The sequence below is a fragment of the Pavona decussata genome, unplaced genomic scaffold, assembly GCF_977016875.1.
Source record: "Pavona decussata unplaced genomic scaffold, jaPavDecu1.1 SCAFFOLD_21, whole genome shotgun sequence".
NCBI classification, from domain to species: Eukaryota; Metazoa; Cnidaria; class Anthozoa; order Scleractinia; family Agariciidae; genus Pavona; species Pavona decussata.
This window is the reverse complement of record NW_028145444.1, coordinates 1522637-1540054: the sequence shown is the minus strand read 5'-3', so window position 1 is coordinate 1540054 and position 17418 is coordinate 1522637. Positions and strand designations below refer to the sequence as shown.

The 17418-nt window shown below is 37.7% G+C and overlaps 2 protein-coding genes across 5 annotated transcripts in view; both read left to right on the top strand.

Annotated features, from left to right (window-relative positions):
- Positions 1-1945, top strand: part of LOC146486138 (MAP kinase-activating death domain protein-like) — a 41847-nt gene extending 39902 nt beyond the window's left edge. For all 3 annotated transcript variants that reach the window (XM_085098813.1, XM_085098827.1, XM_085098821.1), the window contains one exon: positions 80-1945. In XM_085098813.1, the coding sequence (XP_084954939.1) occupies positions 80-157 (78 nt within the window). In that variant the 3' untranslated portion in view covers positions 158-1945. The remainder of the gene's footprint in view (positions 1-79) is intronic.
- Positions 1946-4991: 3046 nt separating this feature from the next.
- LOC146486137 (CD151 antigen-like) lies at positions 4992-17418 on the top strand. 2 transcript variants are annotated; one of them, XM_085098665.1, is made up of 8 exons: positions 4992-5145; positions 5237-5325; positions 9350-9541; positions 10307-10381; positions 10918-11022; positions 13134-13283; positions 13925-14008; positions 16021-17418. In XM_085098665.1, the coding sequence occupies exons 2-8, from the start codon at positions 5260-5262 to the stop codon at positions 16078-16080; spliced, it is 732 nt and encodes a 243-aa protein (XP_084954791.1). In that variant the 5' UTR covers positions 4992-5145; positions 5237-5259; the 3' UTR covers positions 16081-17418. The 2 variants fall into 2 exon arrangements, with proteins under 2 accessions (XP_084954791.1, XP_084954795.1); XM_085098669.1 differs by having other exon boundaries at positions 5049-5124.

The window sequence follows — 17418 nt, the reverse complement described above, 5'->3', positions numbered from 1 at the left end:
TCCCCTTTCTCCACAGCGGTCTTTTATCACCCCTTTATAGTACTTCATATAAATACTTTTTTTGTGACTTTGTTTCTAGTGCAACCAGATCTGCTACGCCGTCCTCTGTTTGTTTTCTTACGTGGCAGCTTCAAGGAATTCAAACAGCACTGGATGAAGTACCATGCTACGCGTGCACGCGTGTCAGCAACGGTTGATGCAGACAGTGTCGATAACGCCTGACCATCCCCTCCCCTAGTGAACGCAGCTAGTGGTGTTCATCACGCCACGGCACACTCCGAGTGAGTGAATGAAGCAGATGATGTGTAGAGCCACGTGATCTGATGATAGAACAGAAGCTTTTGAGAAGGACTCTCCAGATTTCTTGATTCGGAAGGGAAAATTTTGGAGAACTTCGATATGTTCACGGGCTAGACAACTGTTGTCCTGGCATTAGAGAGATTTAAAATCGTGTTTACGGTAAACGGAAAACGTGAGATTCGCGTTTATGTTTTCTTGAAAAAATGAGTACATAGATGAGAATAGTGCAAAACAATTATGGCCTTGCTGCTAATGCAAAAATTACTCAATTTTACTGAGAAACTGAATACAGCGAGCGGCAAATGAAGGATAAACATAGTCACGTGGTCACTGGTTTCTGCCGTTTGCCGTGAACGCAATTGTAAATCTCTCTATTGTATAATTTAACTCTACCGCAGGCAAATATTCTATGTTAACTTTGCAGATATATCTTTTCTCGATTTCTTAGGTAAACAATACATCTTCAAAAGAGAATGGGCAGAATTTGCGAGTTCTTGCTCTGTTTTCTACTTTAAACGAATTGTAAACTGGTAGTAGACGCGTGCAAACTGTGGAAAGAGAACGTCAGCTTGACTTAAGTTGAAGCACAGCCCAGAGTTAGTTACAGGGCTGCAATAACAAAGCGTAACTTGATGTTGTTGCACTGTACATCGGATAAAACGAAGCAAATGTGACACGTCGAACGTCGCTAATTTAGTCGCAAAATTTTACTTAGCGTGTATCTCATGACGACTAACAAGGCAGTGAGTCAATAATTGATTCCCTTGTCTTTTGAATTGGATCTCTTTAGTGTTTTCAAATACAAACAATTTAGCTAAGAGGGGGGTGAAGGAAATGAAGTACGATAGGAACCCAGCTACAAGTTTCATCGTAGGGCATTGTGGTCCGCCTTAGCGAGGTGTCTGTCAGCGTCACGCCCTAAAGCGTAATTAATTCACATTTTTTCGTGACATAAACAGCCCAAATCAGAATTAACAAGCTTTTTTTTCTTGAATCGAAGCTTTTCTTGAATTTTAATAGGACATTCGATGTGGGGTTAATTGAAAGTGGTTTCACTTTCGGGTGTACCGCTGAAAGATTAGCGTCCCTCGTAGACGCTCTTCTGGCTCGTCACGCAATCTTTCCAGGGGAGGAAAGATTGCGTGACGAATCAAAAGAGCGTCTGCGAGGAAGGCTACTGAAAGAAAGTTGATTTTAAAACTACAAACACTTCATTGATGTCCAAAATTTGTGCCCCTAATCACATTCTTACCTATGGCAAATCTTAAAACCAAAATGACCAGATTAGAAAACAAGGATTTGGGGAAGAGAAGCGTACGTTGCTTATGTCACAGTATGTAATATTTACCTGGGAGTTGGCTCTTAGGGAATAGAATGACATACAGTAGATAAAATATAAGGTGTTCATTATAGTCGTGTTGTAGGACTTAATTTAAAAAACCCATATTTATTGAATGCTGTAAACCTTAAGTTAAAGCGACTAACAAAGTTAAGTTACCCTTGTACTAAACTAAATTAAATTGTGTATAACTTAACTTTACTCCTATGTCCCATAAATCAGAATGTGAGGAAAACAACAAAAATAACAGCAAATAATTCTTGTAAAAACATGCAGCGGGACTGTAAATAAAAAATGGCTTTTGTATTTGGTGTACATTCATGATTTATACGATGAGCTAACAGCGAGTTTTTTAATATATACATTCTTTTTATTGATTCGTCAATATTCGACCTACAGCATTACGTACACACACACAAATCAACAACACTATTGATAAACACAAATTCCATTCATTAGTTACAGCACCGCTTCCCCTGTTGTTGGTGCTATTCACCTTAAATTAGGCATGCTCACAATAAAAAGTTTCATCGCCTAGAGCAATTTTGATACCTTTAGATACTTTAGAAAGGATTATGATTATCGCTACAAAGAGGACAGGCAGGTTACGAAGTTAGTTTCTAAACTGTCAACATACTTTCTCCATTAAGATTGTGACTGTCCCTTTTGTTATTGGATTTCACTGAATCAAAAGTCGAACCTGTATTAAGCGGTCACCCTCTATTAAGCGGTCAGTTGTCAAAGTCCCGAAAATTACTTCCCTTTATTACTGTTATCCTGACCTGTATTAAACGGTCACCTCTATTAAGCGGTCGCGGTCACACAAAACTAAGTCCCATCAAGCTGATTTCTATTGTCTTGACCTGTTTTAAACGGTCACTTTGTAAAAGGCAATTGAGTTTCTAATGAGCTGCACAATCGTGCCGTTAATGTTTTACTAGTCCGTTTCAATACCATGCTCTCCTTTGTCATACCATTTTAGCGCCGAACTTTCTTAACCAAGTAAGTGATGTATTCTGTGCAACCTGTATTAAGCGGTCACTTGGCCATTCCCCGAGGGTGACCGCTTAATACAGGTTCGACTATAACTGAGTTAACACTCAAACACGAATGCGTCCAGGCTGATTAATTCTTTGTGAGGTTGTTCTCCTTTTTGAACACCTCAGTTTTAATTTCGATTTTAAGCCTTGTAACCTTTCCAACTTCAAGCTGCACTACTGCCACTTAGCCAAGAGAGAGATGAGACGAGTGTCGTGTACAAATGCGTGTGAAGTGGACTACAGGTTAAACCCTGCTGTGATATATAATCTGTACATTTGTCTCTTGTGTTTCAGTTATTTTTCCAAGGCTGCAACTGCTGATTTGCAGTGTTTTTCAAAACTGGAAACTAGACACGTTTGGAGTTCAGAAATCTATGACAGTGAAGTTATTCTTAATGCATTTTATTTTCAAGTGAGTATGACTTTTTTTACGCAACATTTTTGCTACCAGGAGCCCATGCCGTACTTGGCTATTAACGGTATTCTCGAATTCTAAACTTCAGGAAAAATAGGGTGCAATAAACCCGCCCCTGCAAGCAGAGTCTCTGACTTGGAGGCACTGCTCACAGGGTGCGATAAACCGAGGCAGCCATAACAAGACCTTTTTTCATATCTTATTTATGGATTTATAAAAAAAAAAATTCATTTACATTGTATTCCGACGGCTCCGCCTGTACAAAAAGCAAAGGACCCATTACTAAGAGTCCATTGGGTATAATTTCTGCGAGGTTTGAAAACCAATTTACATTGTGTAAAATGACCGTGAAAATGGCGAAAGCGAAAACACGCGAAATAAAGAAACATTTGGTTAAGGGCGCAGTGCCTCACATTACGCTGTGAAACAAACGTAAGCTACAGTTTGACCACGACAAAACTCTCAAAACTCATGAAAAGAAATTTATCGAATTCAATAAGGAGAACTTGCACTTTGACCGCGGGATTGCGACGGAATGGGTTTAAATTTTGTCAAAAGTAGTATAAAATAAAAAATAATATTTTGGTGTGTCCTTTGTTTTAACTTTACACTGTCAGAGTCGTGTGACCATTCAATTAAAGCTACTAATTAAAGCTACTCAGCGAGCAGTATTAATAAAAGCTACTAATAAAAGCTACTGAGCAGTACTTTCCTGTAGTGCTGTTTTTTATAATCAGAATGTGCTTAATTTAATTTGTAATTTCTATTTCTTTTTTTTTATGCATTGTAAAGCGCCATGAACTGTTAGGATGTGTTACGCTATATAAGTTCTTGCTTCTTATGCTGTACAAGGTGATTGCAAAGTTTGAGTGTGGATACTGAATCCTAAACTGTGACCATTAAAATGCAAGGTACTGAGCAGTACTTTCCTGTGGTGCTGTTTATGATACTGTACAAGGTGGTTCTGACGTTTGAGTGCGGATAAAATCCTAAAGTATTACCAATCAAATAAAAGCTTCTGAGCAGTACTTTCCTGTAGCGCTGTTATTATGCTAGGCAAGATGTTTCTCAAAAACTTTTCCAATCAGTAGATGAAATCCTAAAGTGAACTGAACCATTCAAGCCAAAGTAGCCATTGACAAGTATTTTCTCATAGCCTTGTTTAATTTTTTTAAAAATAGAATTAAGGTTTTTTTCTCCGCTTGAACTTGAGGCAGCATTGCCATTGAAATGTCTTCAGTTAAACCTTTTGTGCCTGATTTTTGTCCTGTTCAATCAGTGTTCAGTTCTCTTGAAAAATAATCGGATGTTTGCCATCGGAGGGAACTACAGAGTTCCGCTCCCGTCAATTCTTCTTTTCAACTTAAGAATAGCGGCTGACGCCATGAAAGCATCACCTGCAAAAATTCAAAAATTGTTGATCAAGTCCTGTTTGCATATCAAACCACAGCTTTTACTTCCATTAACCAGCTGATGTTAAGAAATTTTAAAAATTAAAATCATCGAGAAATGGCGAATTAACTCGGCAACGTGTTATAAACGATCTGTTCGGGTTGTTTCCACTCGTCAGGTATAGGTGCGTGTTTTGTTCATTGAGAGTGCTATATGGACAACGAGAAAGAGAGAGAGAAGGCTGAAATGTGTTACTTTTGAAATTACATGTGCTTTTTCTTTTTGTTGTCAAAAATAATTCAAGGAAATAAAACACAGCAAGCTTCGTTGGTGTGTTTTGAATCTTTCAGGCAATGACCTCGTCGCACACCTGCTTCTGTCAAATGGAAAACATTAAAAGCGGATATTCTGTCAACAGTTCATACTGAGAATGAATTTGATTGGCGCAATACCTTGTCCATATTGAAATCAAGCAGTTGTCAATCAAATTGTATGTTAATTTCAACTGAGTATTTAAAGGGAGAAAATTTATGCGAGTTCGATTTGCAAAAAAGGAAAACATTTAGTAAACGCAATCTTTATACTGTATTGGGAGGTGGCTGGCGAACGAGTGAGCCGTAGCAGAGGTTGTGTTTGTGGTATTTAAAGCCAGTTGAAAGGTGAAATGACGCGAACTGTTTACCATCTGTGGCTCGATCGGGAGGCACCGATCGCTCCTATCTTTAATATTTGATCTTTATTCTGTTAAAGGTCTTGGAAAAAACCTTCACAAAATGGGGCTCGATTGCGGAATGAAGTGTTTGAAGTTTATGCTATGCGTCTTCAATCTTGTGTTTTGGGTAAGTGAAGGTTCTAACTTTTGGGGGATTTTGTCGCGACCTACCTTTTTCTAAGACTGTATTACCGTTTTGTCTTCATTTTCAACTGAAAACAAAACCTTGGATTCGGCTTTTTGATCACTGTATGCGGCTTTAACCGCTCATTAATGTTTAAGAGTCTTGACACTTCTATAGCTCATATTTATTATTTGGAATCAAATTTTCGTCTGAGATTTCGTTTTTATTCCGAGCCGGTTCAAATAAACTGTGGAAATCCCAGAAGAGAAGCTTTTAAATTGACAGAACGTTTCGGCAAGAAATATCTTTGTATTTGTATTTATCAGACTGTGAAAATTACAGTTGCTCAACTGTTTTCTGTTGGTTTTATTTTGTTTTCTTGCGAAAGATATACGTTTGTGTAAGTAACAACATGTAACTTCGCCCGAATAGACAACGAAAACCCCGCCAACGGGACACCCGTTGACTAAGCTTCGCTTCAGTGCGGGTTTCTAAGCCTATCTCAGACAACGGGAATTGCAGGACTATCTTTGCTTCAACTTGAAAAAATAACGCACACTTATTTATAAATTCATTAGTCTATTTCACACTGAGAATTTTCCTTCAGCTTCAAAAACTTGCTCAAGAAAGAACAAATTTCTGTCGAAGAAGACGGAGATCTCGGACGCCATATTTACTCAGTTAGATTTCTTCTTTGAAGAAAGAACACATGTCTTCATTTCCGGCCTTGAATAGAATTTTGAGAACTGAATTTAGCACATTAGAAATGTTTTTGTTTTGTTTTCTTAAAAATCAATTTTATCACACAAGATAGCGAGTTTAAGTCTAGCTCCCTTTCGCTGTTGACAAGAAAGTGACTCATCAGTTCATTTTTTTTCGGACTATCTGCGTGCGTTTTCTGTGATATTGCCCACCTAACCCAGAGAAAATCTTTTACACAATGCAATGTACGAGAATAGCTGTGATGCCTAATTCCCAAAAGGTCAACCTAAATATATGAACACTGACAGAAAGGAACGTTTATTCAGAGGCGAAACCGTCACAAATGAGTATAGCGACCAACAAGTCTTATTTGATTATCAGTTGCGTAGCCACGGCAGCCGGGCAAAGCCAGAAAAATGTCAACTTCAATTACAGAGTGAATCAAATCTTGTCTTTTTTATTGGTCCCGAACGCTCAGTAAAGTGTTAGTTTGTCACCCATCGATGAACCTCTCCTTTTTTGTTCTTAATAAATTCTATTGTTAGAATGGCTCACACTTCGCGAACACGCAGAATCGTTTTGATACTGAGGTTGTAATGTTGGTTTAAGAGTTAAAACACACTAATTTTTTAAATTTCCATTGTTGCTGTTTCATTACGGAGAGTTACGAGCAAAAAAAGCAAAATGGAACAGTTATTGAACGCCGAATCTCAACACCGCGGTAATTGTTTACGTTTTCGTATTTTATTTGATCAGAAGTTGAGAAAATGAACAGATAATTAAAAGTGTGGCAAACGTGGTAGATATTTTTTCAGATGTTCTCACCTACATGTGAGGCACGTTAGGAACCACTTGGGGTTTTTAATCTTGTGGTTTAGGGATTCACTCAGGATTATCTCGTATTAGCAGTCGATCGGCCGCTAAGACTCACACAAAAAGTCCTTCGTAACTCGGATTAAGAAGCTCTAGGAACTCGCTCTTGTCTGCTTTTATGTTAATCGTTTTCTTTGTTTGTGCAGGAGCGGATTTAATATACAGAATAGTGACCAGAGAAAACCAAAAATGTCAACTTAAGTCGGCTGCAGGATATTCAATTCTTACTTGGTCATGGAAAAAGACTAGGAATTATCGCTAAGCTTCGTCACCTTGCCCCACGACATGTATTACACCCATTTTGAAATCACTGGTGATCCTTGCAATCTGATTGGCTCTGAACAGTGCGATTTATTCACGAATCGCGATTTATTCACGAACCTGTCAAACTCGCGCAGCGCGCTCGTTCGATTTTGAAATCACGCGTATGATTTCAGACCAAATTGCACGACACGATGTTCCCCGTATCATTCTTGAGTTTTGAGCAAATTAGTTAACTAAAATAATGTACGATGTACACTACAACCTAGTCCTGGAAAATATCCTTAACATGTTTCAGAAAGTGACTTGCACATGAATATAGAGCTAGGTCGACAACGGATGAAAATTTCTATGTCAAATAATAAGAACTGAAAAAACAAAAAGATCTTTTTCAAGATATGGGCACAGTTTTTCAAAGGGCGGATATTATTTTATTCACTGGATAGTTCGCTATCTGGCAAATAAAACGTGTGCAAGATTTTCTTGAAAGTCCTATAATTTGTGAATAGAGTAGAAGCATATGCCAAATTTAAGAATGGGATTGTGTGAAAAACTTGCCCAAAACATTGGTTGGAGTACATTTGCTCCGCTGGATAGCGACTTGTCCAGTGGATAAAGTTATCCGCTCTTTGAACAATTGGGGCCTGGTGTCCAACATTCAATGACACCAAATAGGGCTCCATCGAAGAGCACTCTGGTGTGATATGTATATCACTTCGTTAAAAAGAGATTTACTACTGTCTCTATTTACTATGCGATCGCGATCTACGAAATCGTATCTTCCTGAAATTGTACCGTGTACTCTTCCCGTGATACATATTGATCAGTGCTGTGTTAACCCACAAGGACGGTCTGGTATATTTGCATAATTCACTTTTACCTTTTCACTACCCAAGGAGATAATTTAAACTGTACATTGACTATCTCTTACCTGGCTTGATATCTCACTTTGAAGCCTAATTTCAATTCTTATTGTTTTCAACCTTTAAGTTCCAACTTAAAGCTGTATCTCCGGTTGCTTAGCTGCTAACATTACAACAGCAGTCATATACGGACCGCAAAAAACATCAAACGTATTTTCTTAGCTGTATCTCCGGTAGAAAGTAACTTAAAGGTTGTTTGGCTGGCTATGTAATTGTGATATATAATCTAGGCAATCTAGCGTGATGTTTTTGGCGAACGCAAAGTAACATGAGAGGTTGTAATCGAATGGTCCTTCAGACAACAACATCTACAGCGAAGACTGCAATTGCAACTACAACTTATAACAACAACAATTTATTTGGTATTCCCACATGAGTACATGGTATTACCTATAATAAAATATGGCTAATATAGTACAATCTAATAACAAAAGGGTTTCTCGCTAAATTAAATAATTAAAGTATGTCTATAATCCATACATGAATGGATAAAGGCAGCTGCAAGTCTGCATATAGTAGGATCAACATTGTTAAAAAGAAAAATAATTTTACAATTATCGTCAAAATCATTCAATTGGGGATATTTTCTTATTATGTCTTCGAAGAGTTTTGAACGTAAATTATCGTAAAGGTGGCAATGGAGTATAAAATGCATTTCATGTTCAACTTTATTTAAGTGGCAGAAAAGGCAAATTCGGAGATTTTCTGGGATTTTGGGTATAACAAGCACTCTTCAGTCTGTCTATTTCTTACTGTTACATATTACTTTCTCTCTCTCTGCCTTCCCTATGCCGTGTGTACACCTTGTAAGCCGTGTATACCAAAGTTTTTTCACTTTGCCTCCTGACTCGACTGGCCCACGGTAAAAGCGGGTAGTAAAATATTTTTACCAAAAGAATTTCACTTATATCACCACGGGTTAGTTCTAGTAGTTTTTGATCAATGTTTCGTTTTAAGCACTACCGCCTTATATGGAAATGTGACCAATATACGATCGCTTGCTGTTTATATCTCCGCACTTTGGTAGTACTGACAGCAGTCTAAACCGGATATCGTGTCCAAAATATATACGTAATTAGCTGTCAACCGTCAATATATGTAAATGGTGATTACAACGGACTGATAATCAATCCTCTTCAGCCATACTAAGCCTCTAACTGTTGAACTAAACCCACCAAACCTATCGAGTGGATTCTTTATTTCATATGCTTTGAAATAGTTTTGTGCACTTGATTGATCATAAGACGCTTCTGTTTTTTCGTTCCCAGGCCGCCGGTATTGCAGTGATGGCCGTGGGGATCTTCGCGCGAGTGAGCGCCAGCGACTACTCGGCGCTGATGGACGAAGGCGGGTTCAAGTCAGCGGCAAACATTCTGATTGCCGCGGGCGCCTTGGTAATGATCATCGGTGCTATCGGGTGCTGTGGAGTAATGAAGGAGAAAAAATGGCTCCTACTGTTAGTAAGTCACAAATGTAGTGTTAGTAACTCAATAAACGATGGAAAAATAGGTACCCGTAGATTCATGTGCCTGAATGGCTTGTAGATAACAGTAAGCAAAAAAGGTACACATGTCTACGTGTACATGTGTGCCAATGTTACTAGACAAGATATCGTAAAAGCTCTCTCCCCTGGGGGTATTGATTTTCAAGCCTTAAGAAAGAAGGCAGGGGGGATTATTTCAAATCGTGAGTTTTACAGTTTTAAACTGATATTTAACTTTTACACATAACTGATCTACAAATCTACAGTGTCAATTTTTACGTACCTTTGCACAACAACGCTTCTGCTCAGTGAGGACCAATTTAAGTTCCCTTATAGTCCAACCGAGTTACGTTTTCACCACTATTACAACTGTGACATGAAGTATTTCTTTAATGCTTTGTAACAGCAGAAAAGGGGGACAGGGGCTTAAAAGAGGGCGCGAGGAAGAGGGGATCTATTAAAAATCCAACCTCCAAACGAGGGGCGTTTTAGAAAGGGAGCTTAAGGGGTGGGGACGGACTCATGTAGCAGGAATATGAAGCGGAAAGGTCCCTTTGTGTGCACTGCATTCAGAGGAGGCACGATGCAGGGACAGAACACATGGGATAATAAATAAGGAATAACGTTTATTAATGGGTTCGTTTCCATTTTAAGCGTGGACAGTTTGCATGCTTTAATTCTTAGAGAGTCATAAATCAGAGAGATAACTCCTTAAAATTCTTCTGTTTTCTTGGAAATTTAGTATGCCTTCCTGGTGTTGATGATTTTCATTTTGGAGATCGCTTCTGGAATCATGGCGTACTCTGAAAAGGATGAGGTAAACACTGAAACATAACTCATACAACAAGCAACGATTGTGATCAACTGCGCACAGCATTCAGAATTCCGAAACAAACGTTGACTTCCTTATAGCAAAACGGCTGCAGCTTCAAAAGTTCCCGATTGCCGAGAATGACCCGACACATCCAGGACTTTTATGCACTATACGCGCAAAAAATGGAAAAATTAATCAGGACCCCAGAAAAAATGATCTAAAAATGGCTAATAGCGAGTTTAAGGAATATATCGTTTTGTTTTCACTAGTCAGGATACGATTTTTGTAGGTAAGATAAGATTTTGATAAAAAGAATGCGACCTTTTTTGAGCCTTAGTAGAGTGTTTAGCCCTAGTAGAGTGTTTTTTGTTTGGAGAATATTTCGAGGCTGGTACCATGAGTACGTCTCAAAAGACAATAGCATCCTGGGCGATGTGAAGAAGTTCGCGCTGAATTAAGAGGATCTCTCAAGTCTGGTACATTTTCTGTGACCTTTTTAACACTGAATTATTTAATGGTTCTTTCAATTCATTGATCAGGTGATCAGCAATATAGAAAATGCGGTGAACAAGACCATTACTTTTGACTATGGACAGACAGATAAGGACAAACTTACCGAGGCAGTGGACAAGGCACAACAGAAGGTGAGAAAATGACTTCAAATCTTTTAGCCACGGATGGGCGCCGGGAGAAAAGCTACAATCCTGGCCAATTGGCTTCGGGACACTTGACGTTTTTTTCAAAGTTTTGTTGTGAAATCAGACAATTTTCCATAGTTTTAAGTCCCACATAGAATCTTAGAAACTTATTTCCCCCCCACCCCCCCCCCCCCAAAAAAAAAAACAATGTTGAAGTCGATAAAGAATACAAGATTTTCGAGACATTTTTACCCCCGACTCTCAACATTGTTTGGGGGGGGGAGGAGGAGAAATGACTTTTTCTCAACAATCTTTGGGGGGGGGGGGGGGGGAGGATAAAGAGTTTCATATCTTAAGGTAAAAAAAAGTCCAAGTGTCCCGAACGCTTTGGCCAGGATTATAGGTGAAACAAGAAAACAATAACGGGTTGCAACATTTAAAGTGGATTATTTTGGGCAAGTTGCTTAGCTCTAACGAGAAACACAAGGACTGTGGATGTCTTCTGATTGACTGACCAAATTAATTCTTCTTGGGCTGGATATTCCACTTTACAAAGTTCCCTCCCTTCCTCTTTTTTTTTTAATAATTTTTAATTAATTATAACCATACAGTTCTGAGACACTACTTACAATCTCGTAAATACATTAAACATACTCTTTACGTACATTGCGTTACAATATTAACAATTAAATATTTATGCTACTTACATTACATTACATTACATTATTCTGAAATTCCTATTTGAAATAGAGAGAAATTTGTTGCTATACGTCTGTGGAGAAATTTGAACTGGAAGTTCCTAATCTTAGTACTGAGCGTACACAACTTTCAAACAGACTCATTCTTCTTGGTCTGGATATTTCACTTTACAAACTCCCCTCTCGTCCTCTTGGTCCACCCTTCAGGGGATGAAAAGTGCGTTAGTAAGAATATTTGTCGTTGTCTGTTTCATCTTTTTTGCTCTCTCTGTCTACAAAGCCTCTCTCTCTTTATTTCTACTACAAACTTCTACGGCTTATCTTTTGTTGTCCTGGAAACAAGTCCATCTCGACACGAACTAGATGGTGGCCTAAATAGTTAAGGACTAAGGAAAGCCGAAACACACACAAAACAGAGACTAACAGCACAACTTGTCTAGGGAAATAAATAAATAAATAAATAAATAAATAAATAAATAAATAACTACTGGACAACCGATCGTATGTTTTCCTGGTGTCGTTCTTCAAGGACACCCTGTGCAAGATCCAGAGGAAGTCGCAAATCTGCCCACAACATAACAATAAGTTTCTTGGAAAAACAGGACATCGGACATCACTTAACTAAAAAAGACTGAGAATAACTCGACGAAAACCATCCCTTCAATGTTCAAAACTTATGGCAGCTAAATCAATATTTTAGATTTAGCAACACAGCATTAATGTCAAATGTGATGTTGCACGAAGAGTTCCCGTACAACTCATTCATCATTACTGCCAACAGTCTCTTTCTTCTCCCAAGTTCTGTAGCGCGCGAATCGCGCGTTATGTATCTAGCGAGCGGCGGAGGCGCGAGCCGCGACAAACGCGGGCGCCCAGGGAATCCCTCCTCGTTCACTTTCAAAATTTGCATAATTTTACCGTCACTTTGCGCGCGTGATCTGAGGACAACAACAACAACAACAACAACAATTTATTTGAAAAACAACAGAATGAATGGCTTGTCCCGCAAATAGTTACAAAACTAATCGATGCGGGACAAGACGAATACAGGAATACTTGAGAAATTAAGTAACAAGAACTTACAAATGAAGGGGTGCCTGTAAAAAAGCCCTAAGTGACTTCTGGTAAATTGCTGGAATCTCCTTCCAAATTTTCTTGTTTTCGCTTGTGAAATAAAAGGAGAATTTGACCTTATATTAAAAGGCACTTAGGGCCTTATTCAACGCACCCCTTCAAATGCAGACGTGCGAAAACTTTACGTAGAAACAGATTTAAAGCATTTTATACTAGTTTACAGAATAAAAGTAATAATAGTAAATGGAACAATTATTATTATCTACATTTATCGGCGCGGTGGGTATTTTATTTTCATATCTTCTTTCCGTGACGTGCTGACATTATACATGCATTGTTTGACAGTTAAAGTGCTGCGGAGTCAAGGGCCCGTCTGACTGGAATAATTCAGAATGGTACCAGAGTACTGGAAGGAAAGCGAGTGTACCCGATTCCTGCTGCGTTACAAAGGCTGATAAATGTAGTGCAGCAGCCAATCCAGATATCTACCAAAAAGTAAGTATGACGGCGTTGATTTCATAAGGATGCTAAGTTAAGAAGTAATCGTCATAAGCAGATATGTTGTTAAACGAGATGCAAAAACAGTTTTTTAAACGTGAAACATCTTAGTGGTTTAATATGAATTCACGTGCTTTGGTATTATTATTGTGAATCGCAATACAGTTCCAAAGTGATGACGTCACAAAAACTAAATTTGTGAAAAATTTGCTGAGATATTTTGAAAGAGCATCACAAAAAATGCCTACTTGCCAAAAATCAGAATCTTATTGCAATTTGGGGGTGAGATATTGGCCCTGTAACGCTTCGATGACTCCATACCTCAGTTAATTAGAAGGTCATCAGAGCCGTAACCTTGCTAAAATCTCACCCCCAAATTGCAATAAGATTGATCTTTGGCAACACTTTAGTACTGGTTGGTCTTCGGTATTGTGAAGCAACTAAGGAACGTGCAGCAAATCCCAAAAAGCTTCAACTGAACTCCTACCACAGCTGCAAACATCACCAGGTTCATTCTTTTGTCCCAGGTTTTCATACGCAGTTCACGATTGTTCTTTGTTTCCATGATGACAAACCACGTGACAGTAAGTTAGCAGTGAATCATTGTAACACTAACCGTTTGATTTGAATTGCTTCAGGGTTGTTCTGAAGCGCTCCAAGCCTTTGTGAGAAGTAACATTGCCGTTCTTGGAGGAATAGGAGTTGGAATCGCCGTTTTGCAGGTAGACTGAACGGGAATTCTCCTGTTGAGGTTATTAACATGTTACGTTCGATTTGATTATTATTTGTTTCTCGTTATTTCTGAGTGGAATGTCTGTAAACTAGCTTTGGGTAGCTAAGTGGATTTCCACTATAAACAAAGCATCTATTATTTTATTATTTTTTATTTCGCGTCTGCGCAACCTTGCCTAGTTCCTAGGCCTCTCTCTGTCTTTCGTCTCGGTCAATCCGTTTCGGGTCACGAGGTCCGATACATTCAATTCAATTTTTATTTGCACGCGGTTAAAAAAAATCATATTCCCAATACAATAGACAACTACAAGATAAACCATCAATATCAAAATGTATAAATATGTAGAAATCCTAATCCTAAACAATTATACTAAAACGTAACGAAAACTTGACCTGCTTTCCATGAATGTCGTGTCTCAAGCTCACCTAAATTAAAATGGGACCAATCCTTGCTTCGGTGAGGGAGAAAGCCATACAAAATACCAGGCAAGACACAAGAACTCTGTATAGACTGTGTGCACGACGGCCATGTTGGAGGACCGAAACAATACAATGATTTTCCTTTGGGAAATATATTCTATTTTTATGCAAATATCTTCTATTGTTTTAGTCCTGCAACATGGCCGCCGTGCACACACTCTATATTTTGTCTTGGTACATTCAGGTTTGCCAGATTGCAGCAGTATTTGTTACTGTAATGTTAGTATAAATAAGAAAACATTTTCGGGAAATAATTATGACCTATCCGTTATATTCTGCGAGTCTGTGCGATATTATTTTAACACGCAATTGTCTCATCCGGGAGAGCTCGAATTCGAATTATACGGGGCGGATAAGTCAAGGAAGGTACCTAATAATACAAAGGTATTTTTGCGGGAAAAGCAGATCTTAGCAAGGGTTACGTTAATGGCATCCAAAAGGAAAACTAGGGGTGACTGCGCATTTTTCGGAACAAAGTAACGATAAATTCTCAAAAGCTTTAAAACACATAATTAAGAATGTATGGCATTTGATTTCCAAACTCAAACTTAATAATCTCTGAGAAATGCTTGGTACCCCCAATCTTCTTTTTGGATTCCAGCAGCAGTCCCTTGGCAAGATCTGCTTAAACTGATATCTCTAGACACCCGAGTCTGCGGGTCTCGCACCTTCCCGAGATGCGAGTAGCAAAAGGAGGGACCTTCAGTAACCGGGTTAACATAAATGCTCTTTAATAATAATAATAATAATAATAATAATAATAATAATAATAATAATAATAATAATAATAATAATAATAATAATAATAATACTACTACTACTACTAATAATAATAATAATAATAATAATAACAACAACAACAACAACAACAATAATAATAATGATACTAATACTAATACTACTACTACTACTACTAATAATAATAATAACAGCAACAACAACAACAACAACAACAACAACAATAATAATAATAATAATGTAATGTTTAACACACAAGCAGCAGTGTTTTATCGGGATTTAAAACCACGAGGCGCAGCCGAGTGGTTTTAGACCCGATAAAACACGTGCTGCGAGTTTTTTGAACGGCTTCAAAAACATTTCTGGAAAAGCGTGTGTCAAGAGAGTTCATACCAATGATGCTTTTGTGAACTTTGGAAATAAGCATACGAAAAAAACATTAATACTAATAAGGAGGAGGTTTTATCGGGTTTTAAAACCACTGCACATGATGTTTCATCGACCATTTGATAGGTCAATCGGCTTATGAATTATTAATAGTGTTTTTGAAAATAATAATAATAATAATAATAAAAATAATAATAATAATAATAATAATAATAATAATAATAATAATAATAATAATAATAATAATAATAATAACAATAACAATAATAAAACGAGAGAATGCACAGTAATAAATAAGACTCTAATGATGAATTTATCGCTTCTCTACACCTGTCCGACGAATCATGTACTACTACTGTAAGGAGAAGTTAGATATCGATCACTTTTTTTCTTGCAGGTTCTGGGAATAGTTTTCGCCATCTGCCTTTACCGGTCCATTGGATATGAGAAGATATAACACTCTCTAAGAATGTGCAAGAAGGGGGGAATAAGTGTTCAGTGAATGGGATTAAGTGGGGAAAAGTGTGTTGGATAATAATTATGGAAGTTATTTTTCGTTTTGGCCTAGTGGCAATTATTTAAATTATAAAATATCCATTTTCGGTTTAAATCAAACGCTAACTTGTTCTTTAAGATTTGATATTTTTCTTGAAAAAATGACTCTCAGTGAATACCAACTTAAGTTTGCACGTGCAAAATGAAACAATAGAAACATACTTTCACGTTCGTCGTTTGCAATCTGCTTTTATCTTCAGAATCTTTCACAATTTAACCGCCTTAGTGAACTATTAATAGGATTTACTCAAATTTTAAGTAATTTATGTACACTGCAGATTCCACTTTATGTTGCCGAGAAGGCCATTTACTAAGTAGCAATCTTTGACTTACTTAGGAACCAAAAAAAGAAGCTTTAGTTTAAGGGTAGCTCCTTAACTAGGAAACAACAATGTGCATAACTCAGTAGGACATTTTCGAGTTGCTTTAAACCTCATTAAGAAAGCAAGGCTACGTGCAAAGTTTTTATTATGAAAATTAGTTTTAATTCATATACAAACAAAACTAATTCTTATCAGAAAAACTTTTCACTTAGCCGCGTTTTCAAAATGAGGGTCACAGAAACTCGAAAACGGATTATTCTAAATAGGCCAGTTTTTTTCAGCCTCGTTCCCAAGGGTCTCTAGGAACAAGGTTGGCCATTTTCATGATGGTGTTGTTTTACAACTACCAGAAAAGAAAACCAGAAAAGGCTTCTGCTCTCACAGTCTGGCTAGAATTCAATACGTTTCCCTTACAAATTCCAATTTTATTATCCCAGTAGGGAGTAAATAACAGAAGCTCTAATATTAGCACGAAGGATTCTGGTGGTTGGACCTCAAATGATGCCAAACTGAAAATGTCCTTTTTGTCTGTTTGAACGAGCCTCGTTTTTCATGACAATCCCGTCCTAGGCAGTTTTTATGAGCCGATAATCCTCATAAACAAACAGCATTTCTTCAGACGAACTATGCTAATATATCAACTCTCCTGTTTGCTCCTGTTTGTGAGTGTTCGAGCTGGTTTCCAGACTGTTTCCCTGTTTGTGGAAGTGTACCAAAAACGAAACTTGTTTATACCCACAGTAAATCAAGAACAATTTCTCACTTAGTTATTTTAATCATTTATTTATTTTTATTGATCTAGCAATATTTATTTCCTTTTGGTTAACCTAAAACTTAAAATTAACAGCGAACAACGCTCTTAAATGAGAAAAAAGAACCCTTGGTTCAGCTTTCGAACAGAGCATGTTAAAAGTGAA

Bases quoted from the DNA above. Each gene is read 5' to 3' on its own strand.
- LOC146486137 (XM_085098665.1), top strand. From the start codon at position 5,260: ATGGGGCTCGATTGCGGAATGAAGTGTTTGAAGTTTATGCTATGCGTC. The intron at 5,326-9,349 runs GTAAGTGAAGGT...TTTCGTTCCCAG, and splicing joins TCTTCAATCTTGTGTTTTGG to GCCGCCGGTATTGCAGTGAT. The intron at 11,023-13,133 runs GTGAGAAAATGA...ATTGTTTGACAG, and splicing joins TGGACAAGGCACAACAGAAG to TTAAAGTGCTGCGGAGTCAA.